This window comes from Trichoplusia ni, chromosome 21 (genome assembly GCF_003590095.1).
Source record: "Trichoplusia ni isolate ovarian cell line Hi5 chromosome 21, tn1, whole genome shotgun sequence".
Taxonomy (NCBI): Eukaryota; Metazoa; Arthropoda; class Insecta; order Lepidoptera; family Noctuidae; genus Trichoplusia; species Trichoplusia ni.
In genome coordinates, this window is record NC_039498.1 from 7,067,174 (window position 1) to 7,086,789 (window position 19,616).

At 34.3% G+C, this 19,616-nt stretch overlaps 1 protein-coding gene across 1 annotated transcript; it reads right to left on the bottom strand.

Moving 5' to 3' along the window:
* Positions 1 to 360: 360 nt before the first annotated feature.
* On the bottom strand, positions 361 to 14,858 carry LOC113504234. Its single transcript, XM_026886411.1, has 5 exons — positions 14,667 to 14,858; positions 4,287 to 4,408; positions 1,742 to 1,864; positions 1,013 to 1,123; positions 361 to 564 (listed from the first exon to the last, which is right to left on the bottom strand). Exons 2-5 carry the CDS (start codon positions 4,374 to 4,376, stop codon positions 475 to 477), a joined length of 414 nt encoding a protein of 137 aa, XP_026742212.1. The 5' UTR covers positions 4,377 to 4,408; positions 14,667 to 14,858; the 3' UTR covers positions 361 to 474.
* Positions 14,859 to 19,616: the final 4,758 nt, after the last annotated feature.

Below are 19,616 nucleotides of genomic sequence, written 5' to 3' on the forward strand. Positions count from 1 at the left end.
TTATTCGAATTAAATTATTCCAGATTAAATTACTTATTCTTATGGTAACTATAATGTTTAAGGTCTACTTGTACTTCTAGCAGAGACTAATTGTCTATTGTCTGTTTAATTTAATAGAGATGTACCAACTGTTGCTATAAAATCGACTAAAGACCGAGAAAAATCGATTCATACTCAAATATATAAATCTTTCAATCTATATAATGTTTAACATAAGCATTTTGTTTTTATTTCAATTGTCGATGGATTGAAAATATTAAAACTAATTCAAATATTTTTGTTTCCATTTCAAAATCTTTCTTGATATTTAAACATATAATTATATTAACATTTAACTATCTAAAATTGTACATTTAAATTTTGAATAAACATCAAAAATAATTAAATTATTATTCAATTATTTCATTCAGTCATTGGTTTTCGAATAAAATCTTTAGTCGATTTTCGAATAGTTGGCCCATCTCTATTTTAAATCTACTTTTTCCCATTGATGTAGTTGCCGGCCTCGTCCTTGTATAGATCTTCATTTACGCTGTAGTAAGCCTGTGAGTTCGGGCAGTCCACCTGAAAACAAAATAGGCAAGTATTGGGATCAAAAGAAAAAAACTTTGAACCATTTTAGCAAAATCAACGTGACTGTTATGAAGTGTCTCCGTTTATGTTCGTTTGCGGTATTGTAGCTAATTAACTTATGAACCGATTCTGAGTTTTTTTTTGCGTCTGAAAGCTAGATTAGTCGGGAGTGTTTTTGACTGTGCTGTCTGATGAAAATCATTCCAAGATGAAATAAGCCAAAGAATGGAAATCACATCTTTTTACATCTTCCAGTTTATTTCAATCTTTTTTGGATATTCAAGTATCCAATTATGGTATGGTAATATCAAGCAAAAGACCTTGACTTGAAGAATACTAGACACTTGTAAAAATTAAATACAAGGGTAAATTGGTGTGGTCGGGGGCTAATTAAAATTTGTACTGGTTCTAATAAAAGATGAGATTATAAAAGAAATACCTTGTAGAAATAGTCGCAAACTCTGGTTCTCTGGTTGAAGACAGTTCCTGGACCGCACAAGAACGAGTACATCTGGTTGCCGCCGAGACCAGGCACGCACCAATGCCATACCTGAAAGGGCCAAAGAATAGTTAACCGTTAAGAACGATATAAACTATTTTAATTGCCGTTAAAGTTAACAAAGATTTTTAACCTGACAACATAATGTTAGCAATAAGTAACACTTCGAATTGCTATAACAATTTTGTAAGGCGCTCTCATTATAGAAATATAAAAATTCAATGGTCTATATTAAGCTCACAATAATATCACTTTTTAACTCAATATTACATAATGAGCTTATCTTATGAAGCACTTTACCATTTGTATTGCGGTCTCTCGAAACATAATTTGGCCTGGCTCATACATTTCGAAATACATACATAGAAATTGCGACTATAACTTGAGATTTAAACTATCCTATTTCTCAAGTTGGATCGAACTGCACATGGTGTGCGAATTTTATTATAATCGGTTAAGTGGTTTAGGAGTCCATTGAGGACAAACATTGTGACACGAGATTTTTATTTATTAAGATAGGTAAATTACAGAAAAAACACAGAAAAATTGATCGTGCTCATCACAGAAACATTTGTCCTGGGTGGGAATCGAACCCACGACCTTTGATATGGCAGTCAGGGCCACTAACCGCTAGACCAAAAATCCAGTCATAAGTTCTTGATCACTTACTTGACACATGGTCTCTGGATCAGCATAATATCCGGGTATCTTGTCATCACAAGTGAAGGATAGTCCTTGAGGCACTTCTGTGTATATTGGGTAGTCTTCTCCCGGGACATAGCCGTCTAGAGCCTGGAAAAAAATTGGAAAATGTCAATTAGTTGATTTTGTCTTTAAAATTGTCATCTTTCAATTTGAAGACATTTAAACTTCGAATATGCAATCTTACTAGCACCACTGACACACGGTAAAGAAAAACATCGTGAGGAAACTTAGATTCAAAATATTAGCTATTGATGTACTTGATATATTTTTGATTAGTGCCTGATCTTTGAAACCCTAGTTCACATAAATACTTAGACCTTTGTTTAGTCTTAGCTACCGCATTAGGTTAAGTAACCTGTAATAGTAGATTAGTGTGATAATTAAATAAATAAAATAAATAAATCTTTTTTGTAAGGGACTCACTGTTGCCCGCGGACCCGACCGCTATAAGTCGAAAATGATCCTACGATAACATCAAATCTTGATAAAACCTATCCTTTCTATTAATCCTGGTTATAAACTATCTGCACACCAAGTTTCGTCTAAATCCGTTCACTAGTTTTTGCGTGAAAGAGTAACAAACATCCATACACACAAAATACCCCTCTTACAATATTAAGTAGGGTATTGTACTAAATACAATGTAAATTTAACTTATACATAGTTAGAGATACACGAACAGGGAATCGAAGCTAATAGGTTAACTAATTAAGTCACGCGGCTTCGCTTCACTACACAATAAGGAAAGAAAGTGCTTTAGCATTCTAACTGTATTACAATATTACACGGTTGTGTTTAAGCATCATTCTGGAAGGCTGGCAATGAAGTTATTCGACCTATTTAATAAGATGGGCACGGGATCTTACCGCCATATTGTAAAACCAAAGAGGTTTATGAGAAAAAGGTGGGGTATTTGTTCAGAAGTGTGATCTTAAAAAAATACGAAAATAAGCGGCAGCCGAGTGGTTGAGGTCACCACGCCGAAATCCGAATACACATTTCGAGATGTGGCGCAGCTTAATTCGCGTGCGACAAGCTTTTGTGTGATCAACGAATGCTTGTCCTGAGTCTGGTTGCCTTTGTCCCCGCGACACAAGGATGAAATTTCGAAGAGCGGGAGTCGTTTGTTATTTTAAACAAAATTAATGTTCACTTATCATGGCAATTTAAGATTACGATGTTTTCCTTCACCATTTGTCAGTGGTTACTCAGCATCAGTAAAATAGTACATGTAACTCTAAAAAAGTCAAATTATTATTACGCCTGCCTTGGTATTGAACCCACACACATACAACTCCCTACATCGATCCGCCAACCACCGCGACATATCAACAAATTAAATCACAATTTCCTCGTAAATAATCAATCAACAATTATAAACAATTAAGAGATTGAACATTTAAACAATTGACATTCAATCGCGTGATTCTTAACACGCTGCGACTTTTTGTCGCTGCGTTTTTGGTGTCGTGCGACACGCATTTATACACATACTTCATTTCCACGTTATTTTGGTCCGACTGACAGCGTATAGTGTCATAATCGGTTTATTTTCCATTTTTTTTTTCAATTAGAAACAGGAATAAAAAGTTTATTGCTAAATTGATCAATTTGTTTTCTAAATTTGGGCTGTTATTATTGTTTTTTTAGGTGTTTTTGTTTGCGACAGAACTGGGCCAGTTTTTATTGTTTTATTGGAATTATTTATTTAATTTCCATCTTATTAACTTAGTTATTATGATAAATATAAGTTGTTTCAAAGCTTGAAACTTGAAATATAAAATTTTTACACATTTTATCAGCGCGATCTAGTCTCAAACTAAGCAAAGCTTGTATTATGAGTACTAGACAACTGAAGCTAAATTACACGAACGGAATTAATGATCGTTCTCATCACGTAAACTTTTGTCCTAGATGGGAATCGAACCCACGACCGGTCCAGCAGTCATGGCCACAAACACAAACTGAATACCTATATTTGTATGAATAACAATTTAATTATCATACTTAAACAACGGTTTATCTGTCACTTTTGAAGGATAAATTATCTTAATTAAGAGTTATAAGAACATTGTCTATAGAATAATCTAATTAATGCAAAAATAGTCAAGAAACGCGTCGAGTTTTTATTCAACGACTAGATAATCATTTAATTAATGATCGTCTTATTTATGGTTAAAGTTTTCAAAGGGATATTTGTAAAGGAAAAACAAGTGCTATTATCCGTTCAAAATTGCAATATTGATCTCTCAAAGACACTCGACTTATCCTAACCATCTTCCCCCTTACACTGAAGAGCTATCTCTACCATCAAGGAATTTAATCCTTATACCACGGGATGTTTACACAAACACTCAAGTCACATGCACAAAGACACCCAGACTCAGGACAAGCATTCGTGGATCACACAAATGCTTGTCCTACGCGACACGTCGCACTCAGTGGGTTTGGCGTGGTGACTTCAAGTACTTAGCTATCCGTGGTAAGCAACCTTCAAAATGGTACTTACTGCTATAGACCTGTCAATCAGATATAACAGGACAGTTAGAACTCCAGCCCAGCTCAACCTGAGTCCGCAAAGTCTGTGTGACGTCATCATGTGGAGAGCTTATTCCTGGAATCTGGTCTAATCTGGAACAAAGGAAAGAAATGCATTATTTAAGTGGTGGCGATTGTGGTTAAGTTTCCATTGCATAAGTCAATCGATCACAGGATAGGATACGCTTGATACGGTCGGTCCGTGGGTTGGTGACCATACTACTCCCTACTAATATTATAAACGAGATAGTTTGTATGTATTTGTATGATAAACAAATAATAAAATCGAAGGTAAGCAACCGGCAAACTTAATTTTTTCTCAAAATTTGTATTTCTTTTTGCTATTTGTAAATCTTTTGCTTATTTTTAGCCGAACCCACAGTGTCCATTTGACAGGTCTTTCTCCTTCCTGCCACCCAGACACTTCTTCAAAAACATTAAAGTCATAAGCTCAAAACCACCCAGACGCAGGACAGGCATTCGTGGATCACACAAATGCCTGTCCTACGCGTTGATCGAACCGCGACACGCCGTGCTCAATAGGTTTGGCGTTGTGACCTCAACCACTCGGCTATCCGTGCAGTCGTTTTTCTATCTAAAAGTACCTCCTACCAAATATGACAGGTTCACATACAATTTTGCATAACAACAAGCATATTTGTGTAATTGCTACGGCAATTACAATTGTAATCAAATCTTTCTATTTCTTGTATAATGTGACACACGGTCTCGCTGTTTCAGTTTTTGTCTCGCATTCAAGTTTAATTAACTGGTATTGCTTGTTGGAGGTTAAGTTAAACTTTTTTTTGCTAAAGTAGAAATGGAAGTTTGAGAATTAATTGGCTCATAGTAGTCGACGATATAGTAAAGGTCTCGGGTCATGTATGGATGAGGCTGGCACAGGACCGTAGAAATTGGCACGAGAAAGGAGAGGCCTATGCCCAGCAGTGGGAGGACAAAGCCTGTGGATGATGATGATGATATATACTCAGGCCTCTTAACGTATAGGGAATCTATAATATCTTGAGCATTAATCACCACGCTAGCTTACAGCTGGTTGACCATTACAGATTCCAATATTTTGAATCTAGGTTTCCTTGCTAAGTAGGTACCTGCATTTGGAATAAAATTTTGCACTTTTACCAAATGATAATTACTTTGTAAAACGCTAATAAATTGGAAGACAAGATAAGTACCAATGTGACCTATTGAAAGTTATTTATTCTTTCTTTACTTTAAGACACCATAACATTGTGACGAAATCTCTATTCCGAATATACGAATCTGAAATTGTCGTCAGTGAGCTAGCTTAGTGATCAAAACTCTAAATAATTCAACTTTCCTCTGATAGAAAAGGCCTGTGCGTAGCAGTGGGATATTTAGGATTTAACTAAATTATATTCACAGTCAATTAAAAATAATCAGTTTTAAAATTTCGAAATTACAAGCTATAAAATTTGGATGGTCATATTATAACGCTTTATGTAAAGTGGGTTAGCAGTCAGCCTTGGAAACACATTGTTTTTATATATGATTAACATCACACCGTATTGTTTCTGCCTGGGTCGTAGCTACTTATTTTGTCTGTATGTCAGTGAACTCATCGTAAACTGCTGAGCTGATTTTAATGATATTTGGTGCGTGGATTGAACCTTGAGTTGATTAGATTTTGGGTCGATAGATGGTGTTGTATATCCAAGGTCGTTGTTTTGTATAACATTATTTATTGCAAGATTAACCTAATTATCAAGGTTTATAAGACAGAGGAACCTTAGTACTTCATTTTTACCCTAGCCCAAAAAATAGACTTTGATTTTGGTTTCCATACAAAGCCATGACGCTATGTTGATCTCAATATTGCTACTGATCCAGATCAAAATATTATTAAATGATGCAACGTGTATTTATCGGGAGTGCCCGACTAGTTTCGGACCCAACCGGAGTCCTTAATCATGAGCTGACGCGGCGGGCGAGCGAGTCCCCGATAAATACGCGTGAGTAAACCGTTGCATCATTTAATAATGAATCAGTCTCACGATAGTTACTATAAAAATACAGATCAAAATATATTTTCTTTTTTATCATCGCTGTAAACCAGCGCCAAAGTCCTTTACAAATAAAACAGAAGTAAACAATCATTATTACAAAGAATAATTACTACATTATTGAGAAATATTAAAGTGCCCGACCTGGGAAATGAACCCGAGACTCGCAAGTCATTTTAGAGATAATTAGACACTAAGTGCAGTTAATTTAGCCATCAACTTTAATGAAATAACTTTTGTATTAAATTAAAAGTGAATTAAGTATTGCGAAAATTTTATTTCATTGAGACACAAGTTGTAATTTTGTTTTAGATTTATTTATAAACTCACGTCACACCTCTGTGTTTGGGTCACAGGAATTGATATGTGTACCACATTTCAACTTAATCGGTCTAATAGATTCGGAGATAATTGACTGTAAGCGACGGAGGGACAGACACACGAGTGATCCTATAAGGGTTCCGTTTTTGTATTCAGACGTACGGAACCCTAAAAACAGGTATTTATGAGATTTGAATAAATTTAAAATGCAATTTTTATTCAATATTATGATGCAATTCGTAGTTTTTTAGAAACACAGCTCTGTTGCGAGCGCGGTCCGAGCCTTGTAACAATGGTGAGGGGCGCGGGCGGCGGCATTTTTATCATTTTAAAAGTATATTTCAGATTTCTCTTATTTAATTTTTCTTCGTACTTATTATCTTAGTTGATGATAAAAAAATAAATAATCGCGCCTAAGGGTATTTTACGTCGGATACATGAACTGGGCTACTCTTGTAAGACGACTAAAAAATCACCGTGTATATTAATAAAAACTCCTAATTCTACTCCAAAATTATTAAACTCTTGCTCAAATTAAAATCTACAAATTTTCCTCAACTCAACGCAAATTAACAAAAAACCCTTTCAATAATTCACTGACAATGCAATAAAATTGACTGACAGTTGAAAAGTTAATTATATCTCCGGAACAATGAGCAGGTGACAAATCACACGAACAAACAGACAGACAAAAAGGCAAGCATGTGGAAGACGGAAAAACATTTGTTGCGTAACACATGATTTTGAACTCAGATAGTGGGAAACGTAGTTATTTGATACGACCCTGATTGGAAATTGAAATGTATTTGTAATTATACTTCAACTAGCTGTTGCCCGTGACTTCGTCCCCGTGGGTAGAAGATTATAAGTTATGATTTATACCTGCCCTGCCTTTTTCACGTTTTCCATTGTATCTTCGCTCCTATTAGTCGCAGTGTGATGGTTTATAGCCTAAAGCCTTCCTCGATGAATGGTCTATTCAACACAAAAATAATTTTTCAATTTGGACCAGTAGTTCCTGAGATTAGCGCGTTCAAACAAACAAACTCTTCAGCTTTATATATTAGTATATAGATTAAATAGGTACTCAAAAGTCTTTAGTCGAGAGTCGTGGTGGCTTTACAGTTACCATGGACGGATTTGTATGCACAAAAGTGCAGGTTCAATTACCAACGCAGGCAAGTGCAATGACACTTTTTCAAACTTACTGTGTAAGACAACACTGAAAAAAGGGGACGGAAAAAATAGCGAGGAAACCTGGATTACAAATATTGGAGTCTGAAATCGTCCGCAGTGAGTTATCAATGCTCGAATCCGGGAAGAGGTCAAATATAGACCTACTTATGGTTTATTTACTGGTCTAAAATAGTTCATGTAAGAAGAGTCGCGAAAAACATACAAACATTGAAAACTACTTTTACGGATTTTATCGCGGTTTAATTTTAATCAAAAATTAAACCGCGATAAAATCCGTAAAAGTAGTTTCATTTCAATGTCTAACATTCGCGTAAACCTAAGAAACATACAAGCATTCACAGAAAAACAAAATACAGTCGCATTAAAAACCTCATTCTTCTTTAAATCTGTTGAAAAATACGTAATTAGACAATATTTCTTACAAATCTACCTGACTAGACTCTTTTAAGTGTCTATTCATATGTTTTTTTATAACTCTTCTAAACAATATCTTCCCATGATAGGACTTACTTATTGAAGAAGACTCCTAGCCGGAGACAATCTTATCTTCTAGATCTCACAGCACTAATTAATGTGCCGTTGTATATACCAATGTTATGTGATCCCTGTCTGTGCATGTCACAACCTGCGGTCGTCGGTTTCCGCTCCGCAATGTATTAGCCAATAGGTCTTGGAATGTTTGTGACTTGGGTTTATATTGTCAGTATATTAAGACATAATTAAAAAAGATTTTTTTTAAGTTAGCTGTTTGCCAGGTGCTTTTAGAACGTGATAGTTTTTTATCTAGGTGCAAGGGTCGAAAATGTTATTCCAATGGAGAAAAACTGGCAAAAACTCGCTTTAAAATATATTATTACAGTAGCTAATGTTAAAAAAGTCTTGTCTTAAGATGTACGTAATTGAACTCCTCCGAAACTGATCGACCAATTCACATGTCATTTTGGGTGTATTTGGTAGGTTTGAGAATAGGACAACATATAATTTTCACACACAGCTGTTATTTACATAAACTCAAAACTTTCAACTTTTTATTTATGAACCCTTGACATGAAACATGAAAATATTGCGTGAACTAACTCTAATGCCTCAAGAAGCAGTTGCTGAATTAACCATGCACAAACGCACGCCCGAACCGAATAAAAGAAAAATACAGCAGATATGTATAAAAGTGACTCACAGATAAATTATAATACCTCAAGGATATATTTAGTTCGTGTGATCCACGAAAGCTTGCCCTGAGTCTGGGTGTCTTTGTGCATGTGAATTGTATGTTGGTGAAACGGGAGTCGTTTTTTAAAACAATAAAAAAGCTGTCAAAAACTGTACCTCTTAGATATAAATTAAAATCTTCTAACAAAACTTGTGAAAAAGAAAGTTGTAGAGTAAATTTTAAAACATCAACTTTCATTGTTTTTACGTAATTATAGAGCACAAGCCGTGGGTTTTAGAAAGATTTGTATTACTATTTGTTATGGAATTCTTTTCAAATTGCTTTTAATTTTGTTTTTGGGATTGCAAGACAGTTGTAACTTTGGAAAGAGATGCCGCTCTACATAGACAGCGTGCCTTCTCGTTCACTCATTGTCACAAAATGCCAAAATGTTGTTCGTTAGTACAGTTTAGTATATAAGACAATAAGAGTCTGACACTACCCGGTACCATCCCTGAGTAAGATAATGAAGATTCTTCAATGATACCAAAAAGAAAAAAAAATGGTCAAGTGTGGTCAAAAAGAGGTAAGACTCGTGGCAACGAGGGTTCCCTACATAATAGGCTGAAGAAAAAATATCTTTTTAAATAACAATGGTCTCCCAACAAATACATGACAGTAAATTTTGACTTTTTTTGTAACAATACAACTTGAACTTTATATTATTACTACCTGACCCAGCAAACGTTGTTTTGCCTAATAAATTATTTCTAATTGCATGTATTTTTAATGCCACATTATAAAAAAAAAAACAAACAATTTCGTCCAAAAAATAAAATATTTTTTTTAGTGTGAGCAACCCTTATCTCTTAGGGGTATGAAAAATAGAAGTTGTTCTATGCTCAGACCTACCCAATATGTATACAAAATTTCATAAAAATCGCTCGAGCCGTTTCGGAGGAGTACGGTAACTAACATCGTGACACGGGAATTTTATATATTAGAAGAAGATTATTTTTGATCTACTCCCGCAGTAAAGAATTTAATCCTTATGTCGCAGTACTCCCGGGGGGTTTCTCAACCATAGAAATCACGTTCAATATGTTTCCCTTTTTCCCATTTGAGTAACCTAAAAAGGGATGTCAAAGCGAGAATATTACCAAATATTCAAGTTAAACTACACTACATCTGTTGCAATACAAATTAGTTTGGTTATAGTCATTGCGTGCTCTTCCCCATCACAGATTGCCCCATGCGAAAAACTTTAGATGTTACAAAACTGAATTGTTTGGTTCAAAACAGAATAGCTGTAATATTTGTGAGAACATTTTGTAATGTTCAACTCAGTAATGTTATCTTAAAGATCTATGTATTGGGTGTAGGCAGATGTCGGAATGTTAACAACATTTGGGAGATCAAATATTTTATTTAAACCATTTTTGAAACGAGACAAAAGTTGACATTGGAGAATGTATCACACTAATATTATAATCGCGAAAGTTTCTGTGTATGGATGTTTGTTGCTTTTTCACGCAAAAACCACTGAACGGATTTAGACAAAACTCGGTACATAAAAAAAAAAACGTTTATTTCTCAACACAAATTACAAAAATTACAGAAACTAATAGTCGTAGTACAAAAATTGTGTGAGACTGATGTCCGAAATAGACAAAATTCGGTACATAGGTAGTTTATAACTGGGATTAACACATAGAATTGCTCTTATCCTGATTTTATGTACTCGTGGGATCATATTCGATCTGAAGCGGGGGTGCCCGTTGCAGCTAATAGTAACTATCGTGAGAATGATTGATTATTATTGATTGAGACAACGGTTTACTCACGCGCATTTATCTGTATTTCTCGACTAGTTTCGGATCCAACCGGAGACCCGATGAATACGCGCGTTGCCTTATTTAATTATGGATCCCTATTGGTAATGCTTCGCTGTCTGTCTGTGTATCTTATTTACTGTAATAGCTGATTAATTAAGTTAAATTTATTAATCATCTGTGAAATTATTGAGATATAGTCCAGTGACAGACTGACTAACAACAGTGACTTATTAATAGCATTCCATTTTACGCTTTCGGGATGAGAAGCTAAAATTCCCTTAGTGCTTTAAATATTCTATTTCTAATTCTGACTAACGTAGCATATATGCTAATTAGGGATACATACAAACCGATATTCAGACCTCTATATAGCAATCTATCTCCATCTTTCCCATGGTATGACGTCACACATTGTATCTCTTTGATTTATCCCGGAAACTAACTCAAATTAATGATATGCAAAAATTGTCACACATACTTTAATATTTCAGTTAGTCAACTAAGGAATGTTGTGACTTAATTATTTCATAATAGCCTGTCCCCAACTATGTTGGTGTCCGCTTCCAGTCTAATCGGATGCAGCTAAGTACCAGCGTTTTACAAGGAGCGACTGCCTATCTGACCTCCTCAACCCAGTTACCTGGGCAACTCGATACCCCTTAGTTAGATTGGTTGTCAGACTTTCTAGCTTCTGATTATTTGTAACGATTGTCAAAGATTTTTGAATAACAGCCAGGAGCCATAATATACGTACGATAATTTTACATTCATTTAGCACTAAGAACCGGTCAGGTCCGACTCGCGAAATACTGTTTATTGATATATTTATACCGACGCTTAATCTTTGTATCACGGGAGCTTCCATAAATATTTAAGAACTAGCTGTTGCCCGCGAGTTCGTCCCCGTGGGTAGAAGATATAAGTTATGATACCTGTCCTATTTTAATCACATTTTCCTTTGCATCTTCGCTCCTATTAGTCGCAGCGTGATGGTTTATAGCCTAAAGCCTTCCTCGATTAATGGTCTATTCAACACAAAAATATTTTTTCAATTTGGGCCAGTAGTTCCTGAGATTAGCGCGTTCAAACAAACAAACTAACTCTTCAGCTTTATATATTAGTACTAGCTGTTGCCCGCGACTTCGTCCCCGTGGGTAGAAGATATAAGTTATGATTTAGGTATACCTACCTGCCCGGTTTTTTTTCACATTTTCCATTATATCTTAGCTCCTATTAGTCGCAGCGTGATAGTTTATAGCCTAAAGCCTTCCTCGATAAATGGTCTATTCAACACAAAAAGAATTTTTCAATTTGGACCAGTAGATCCTGAGATTAGCGCGTTCAAACAAACAAACAAACTCTTCAGCTTTATATATTAGTATAGATATTAGTATATAGATTAGTGGATCACAAAATTGAGGATTGACCTTCGCGGGCATCGAACTCGCCACCCGATGAGCACATTGGGAATAGCGTCCGTGCAGTCAAATTATCAATGACTTCCAGACAAATATAGGTATTTTTGCTTTTTATACCAGGTCAACACTTATTCACTACTACATCAAGAAAAAGATTAAATTCATTTTACACAAATTATACACGGATAATCTTAGTTTCCTGTCTGATTACGTATAAAACAAAATGTCGAAACGGTCTCATATTCTCGATGCATACATTGTATAAATAGATGATATAAAAACAATAATCATTGTTAATATAATCTTCATAATTAAATAATTATGAATAATTAATTTATCCGATTTGGATCATTATTAAAAAAAAACGCATTTTGTTTCACACATGAGGTTTTAAGAACAAGCATAAAAGTTAATTGATATTAAGTCATCAGCATTCTAGCCTTATCCCAACTATTTTGGGGTCGGCTTCCAGTCAAACCGTATGCAGCCAAGTACAAGTGATTTAAGACGAGCGACTGATTATCCGACCTCAGCCTAGTTACCTGAACAAAACGATACCCCTTAGACTAGTTATCAGACTTTCTACCTTCTGACTACCCGTAATGACAGCCCGAACCCCAAATTTGCCAACGTGCCTTCCGAAACACGCAGGACCTCCTTATAACATAGATGGCCACCCATCCACGGCACGGACTGCATCAAGCTTAGCCTAACCTGTGTTGTTTTGCTAATTTACGTTGTTTTTGCAGACATTCATTATAATGTAAAATGCTACTGTAATATTTTATTTTGAAAAGAGTAACTTATGAAGTTTCTTTCCGGTTCTTCTCCATAAGAATGACACTTTGGAACCGTGCAACTAGAGTCAGTAATGTAACGTTTTAAAAGTGCCTGAGAAACGGCCTATTTGAAATAAAAACGTTTTGATTTTGTGATCGATCAACTTGTTCAATTGTAACTTAGCCACGAGTTCCTCAGGTTATTTTCAATAGTCAAAACAAATGAAGACATGCAATATGCAGTTGGACGAATACGTAAATACAATGAAAGTATTAGAAAGTATCAGGGAAGCGTAATATCACGCTTATAACCTTACGGGAGTAAGCAATACGTAATCAATTGATTTTGTAAGAATTTTACACGATACTCAATCATTTTGTACGTTTATTTTTGAGTTACGTATCCAAATGGTCAATCAAAATGAAGAAAAATTAAATTAGTATGTTTTCTATTCACTTTTAAAACATTAGAGTAATGATTCTGACTCTAGGTAAAAATTGTCTCTATTAATGAGGCGCCGCATGATAGCTAGATAATAAAAAAAAACAATTATTTAGAAAATTGAAATATTTCACAACATGTGAAGAATGGCTTGGTGGTCTAGTGGTAAGTGGCCCTGAAAGCCGTAGGTCGTGGGTTCGATTCCCACTTAACAAAAATGTTTGAATGAAGCACAATAATTTGTTCTGTGTCTGGGTATAATACATGTATACTTAATATTCATCTTAAAATAATATCTATTATTATGGTTTTAGAAGTGCGACAGCTCAAAACACGGTTTGAAAATTACTAGCTGACTCCTTAAACTTTATTTAATTTTTGTCCCTACTAATATAAATGCGAATGTAAGTTTGTTCGTTATGCTTTCAAGCGAATAATACTGAACCGATCGTCATGAAACTTTGCACACATTGTTTTTGGATGAATTAAAAGTAACATAAGATATTTTATATTCAAGTAATTGAAATTTAATTTTATTAATTTTAATACTTATTAGTACCTACTTAAAGTAGTAAGTAAGTATTAATAAACCTGCGACCTATATTCAGGTTTTCTAAACGTGTCTACGTTTAAGTTTAAAAGTACTATAACAATTGGTCAAGCTATTTCGGAGTTTAATAACAAACATTGTTTTATGAGATTTGCATTTTTTGGAAGAGTGTAATTATGACAAGGTATTTTAAAGGTCAAGGTCATGCCTGTTAGAGCATATATCATGGAAAGTTTATATTTTCACTATTGGGTAAAACCGTCACCCAAATTATGCCATTAATTCAAAAAGTATATTCTTGTATTATAAAAAAATATAAAAAAAAAAACATTTTAATATACAACAGCTAAAGTACCAAATTAAAAAGGAACGACACAAAAAAAAACTAATTTCGAAAACCTTATTTTCGCACAAAAACAATTTATCATTAAAAACAATATCCAATCTACCCCAAAGCTGGGAAACCCCCAAAACTCAAAAACCCATACAAAAAAACACAATAAAAAAATGACCACCCGCAAAAAAAAAGTCACAACATGCTTTGACATTGAAAAAAAAATCTAAAAAAAAACAGACATTGTTTTACAAATATGCTATGTCTATATTGTACATACCTTTATATAAAATAATAATTGTATATAGTGCACTGAACACTCGCACAAACAAAACGCGACTGAAACGAGAGCGCGCCGGCCTATGTATTATATATGTGATGTTGGATCAGTGTGGATACACCCTTTAGAGTTTAAAATTGTGTATCAATTTTTTGACAGCTTACTAAGATTTTTTGTGGATACATACACTTTCAGTACATAATTTAAGTCGCTTAAAATCATTTGCATTTTTATATATTGTTGTATTTTTTAATATTATATGTTCATTATAACCCTTGCACAGTTTTTCTTTAAAATTGAGATGTTTTACAGTAATGTGTGTTCATAAACATAAAAAAAATGATAAAATAAGTATTGATTTTTGTTTTAATGATGCAACCGTTTAGTCTCGCCTATTTAATGGGATTGCCTGACTAGTTTCAGACCCAAATGAAGTCCTTAATCATCTAGGCTTTTATACATTCACATATTTTGATTAATCTTGATATACTTACTCTATCATTAGTAAGAATAATTAAAAAACGTATTTTACCCGCAGCAGTATAAATATTTTCAGCTAAGAAAATATTAAAAGGTAAATATAAAACTAAAAAACCTACTCAGGTATATCAAAATACATATTATGTTAATGCTCAAAATAAAAAAGGAACAAAAAAATATCTTTCACACGGTTTTTTGGTAAAAATAAGAGTATCTATGTTTATACCAAAATACACACACACACATGCGAAAATTTGTGAACGTTTTTGTTATAAACATATTTTTCAACAGTGCAAACATGATTTTTTTATAACACAAAAAACCATTGATGCTATATCAGTGTGACTCATCCCCGAACAGTCTTCAAACCAAATTAAGGACACCATTTTTCAACATACAAAATAGTTTACATAAATATGCAATTGCTACTTACGTCATCTAAAACATAATTATATCATGCTATTTTAACAGATCTTCCGAAGTAAACTCATTTACATAATATTAACATGGTTATGTCTGTTTTTATGTAAAATTCTTCGCCACACAACGACTAGGTCACTCAAGTGCGATAAATTTCACTTTCATATTTTCTGACTTAGCAAAATGCATAATGACTACTAATTTTAATGTTCGCTTATAAAACACGTGCTTTTAAAAAAATCTGTGGGTTTACGAAGTCATCAAGTTACGAGTAAGAAGCTGGAAAGTCTGACTAAGGGGTACTCAGGGAACTGGGTTGAGGAGGTCAGATAGGTAGTCGCTCCTTGTAAAACTTAGCTGAAACCGGTTAGACTGGAAGCCGACCCCAACATAGTTGGGAAAAGGCTAGGGTGATGATTGGTGGAAGAATACATAAAATATCAATCGTTTTGGCTCATAAGCGCTTTTAAAAAAATAGCATTTATCTATCCTTATAATATTTTAAAGCTGGAGGTTTTGCTTGTTTTTACGACCTAATCTCAGGAACTAAAAACAATAGAGTTAGTGCATATAGAACAAAAGTTTTAAATATTATTTTAGAATATTTGATATATATCTTAGTCTTACGGCTGTGACGTAGTTTTTAAATAAAACAGATCCGCTATAATAAATATTAGAAGCGTATCCATATTAAGTCATCGCGATTCCCACGAGCGTCGGTCAACGCGGTCTCTTAACAAAAACTCAAATATATTGTTTAACATTTCCACACTTATAAAGGAATGTGTATTAATGTATTAAGATTAAATTTATAATTGAAGTAAAGCAACTCTTGGCAAGGATAGGTATTAGATGGAGATGATCAATGACTATGTTTATTTAGACGATGATTTTTGGTGTTTTGTTTATTATCTTAATGCTCAAACCTAGCCTGTATGAAAAGAGGTCTATGCCCAGCTGAGGGAAATTTATTAGCTTGTATGATTCATTTATTTATTTATCTTTGAACAAATAGGTAGGTAACTTATTAACTAAGCCCCACAAAACCGTTGCAATGGTTTGACTGTGGGGTCGATGAGTCTCTAGACATAGTTACTATCTTACTTAAATGTACTCATTACTAAATAATAATTTAATAATATCATTTATGTGTTTAATTGTTAAAATTATAACTGAAGAATTCAATTTTCGATTCCTGAGTAGGAGATTGTTTGTTTTTCATATGATTTTACAAAAAAAAAATGCTTTTGAGTAATATAAAAGGCTATATAGTCATCATACTTGCTTACTGAAAGTAATTCCCAGTATTTGGAATCCAGGGTTCCTGAGGATATGACCGGGACAGTGTGGTTATCCGGAATACCGTGGCCCAGGTACCAAGGGGCAAAGGAAGGAACATGGGTAACCCACCCATTAGTCAGTAAATGTCTGATAGTCCAATAGTCTCAACCCAAAGTGGGAGTAGTCATTTAATGATTTCCCTCATTCCTCAATTTTTTTTTTGCTCGTCAGTGCATACATTATCCCACCCAAAAAAATGTTTTCCTCAAGTTTTGTTTTCTGTTTGTCAGTGCATACAGTAATTGTGTATTAGAATAATTAAGAAAGTATAGAGTTTTCTTTCTTAATTATTCGATTGTACATAAAAAAGCAAAAAAATACATTGGTTTTTCAATGCATTGGATTCGAACCCGCCACTTAATTTAAACAAATTTGTTCCTAAAACAATTTTTCCACACATTGACAAATACCTGATAAATAATTAATCTAATTAATCATTTAACATACCATTAATATCGTTTTCATGTTTAATAGCCGCGGAAAAACATAATAAGTGCAAAAAAATATTGAATATGAATCGAAAAAAATGTCGCGTTGTTCTACTTTTTGTCATATTAGAGAAAAGTCCAATTGTAGCGATATTTTTGCGAATCATCCATATTAATGTTGGTGTTTTGTTGATTTGTTTGTATGCTTCTTTTTTCTCGGGAAACAGGCAACACTGGTGGTTCTGGTAGGTGTTGCTTGAAAATAATAAACAAGGGTGAAAAACATCTCGCGAGCTTTCACAAAAATCAAATCACATCCACGAAGACACTCAGACTCAGTACAAACATTCCTGGATCACAGAAATGATCGTGCTACGCTGGGATCGAATTCGTGACACATCGCTGTCAGTGAGTTTTTGGCGTGTCAGTCCCGTAAAAATCTTAAAAACGAATTACCTTTAGAAAAAACCTTCATAGATTTTGAGAATATAAATCTGTTCTGAGTTTCTTTAATTACGTTCACAATCGGCTCTACAACATAACTTGCCGGTTTTCGTCCATACTTATGTCGTAATTATATACTAATCTAATGCAATAAAATTCTCGTGTCACGGTGTTTGTAGATTCTCTGGAACGGCTTGACCGATTCTCATAAAATCGTGGGCACATTAGTTAGGTTTGAGAAACCTACAACATCTATTTTTCATAGCCGATTTTTTTATTGACCAAATTTTTATTATCATATAAATATGACGTAACACACAGCCATTAAGAAGTAGGACAAGCGAAGATTCCCACAAAATCAATTGTGATATTATCATCAATATTGTTAAGTTCAGACTTATAATTATCTTGTAACCTTTTCTAACGATGTATAATGGTCTCGGACCGAAGTCGTCACGAATTGTTTGACTGACGAACCATTATTCTTTTTAACCGACTACACAAAGGAGTAAGTTGTCAAATCATCTGTTTTTTTAAGTTTTCATCTCAGAACTTCGGTTTGTCTATAAATGGGTGACCATCTTTGTCATAGCGTTCCTCCGTGTTTCGGAAGGCACGTTAAATTGTGGGTCCCGACTGTTATTCCTACATCTTTCACATTCGTTACAGGTAGTTGAAAGCTTGAAAAGTCTGACAACCAGTCTAACCAAGGGGTATCGTGTTGCCTAGGTAGCTGGGTTGAGGAGGTCAGATAGGCAGTCGCTCCTTGTAAAACACTGGTGCTTAGCTGAATCCGGTTAGTGTGAAAGCAGACCCCAATATAGTTGGGAAAAGGCTAAGGCTTACAATTATTTTGTAATTTATTTTAATAAGTAGATATACTGTGACGATCCTTGTCTGTTTGATAAATTGGATATGAGAAGGCTGTTTCCAATAAAAAGTGAGCACACCACTTTTTAAAATTAGCCTCTATTTACCCCACCAGACCTTTCAGCCTATTATATTATTATTATTAGGTAGCTTGTCTAGAGGCCCTTTTTTAGTAATTTGGGGGAGTCCTCATGGACACCCACTCCCTCGGGGGAGGAAATGGGTAGTGTCAGACTCTTACTGACTAAACCTGAGTGCCATGTTACGTCATCCGCATTTTTGTGTCGATGTATAGCAATGCGTTACAATCCTTCATACAACTTATCTACAGACCCTGCCGTTTCGTAGGATTCTCACAAAAATATGTTTATTAAAAACTCACTGCATTAACTTTCTACTTATAAAGGTGATGTTTTGTCAAGGTATCTGTAATTCGGACACAGTCCTTCTAAGAGAAGGGTCCTAGGTTATCCTAAAGTCCTCCGCTCACTCTACATTCCTTGACATTTGATTCACATTCCTTTTGTAGCAGGTCAATATTAGCCTATCCTGCTAACTAGATCAATCTAAAGAGGATTTTGTAACAGGTCAATATTACTTAGCCTATCCTGATATCTATAATAGGTCAATTTAAAGATTCGACAATATGGACAAAAAAATATTGTGAACTAATCTAATAAATGTAAACCGCTGAATAGATTTTGATTGAATCTTGATATATTGATTGCTTGAATACGGAAAACGGCTCAGATGACTTTTGTTTAGTTTTTTCGTCGATAAACAATATCCAAGAGAATTTCCAAATAAATGTAGCGATATTTATCAATAATGTTTAATAATAAACAAACTAAATTAAAATCGCTCAATCCATTCTGAACCTATAATGACACAGACAGACAGTCACCCCTCTTTCTGTGTCGCCATAGTTCAACACCAATATAAACTATTCAAAAAATGTAATATATAA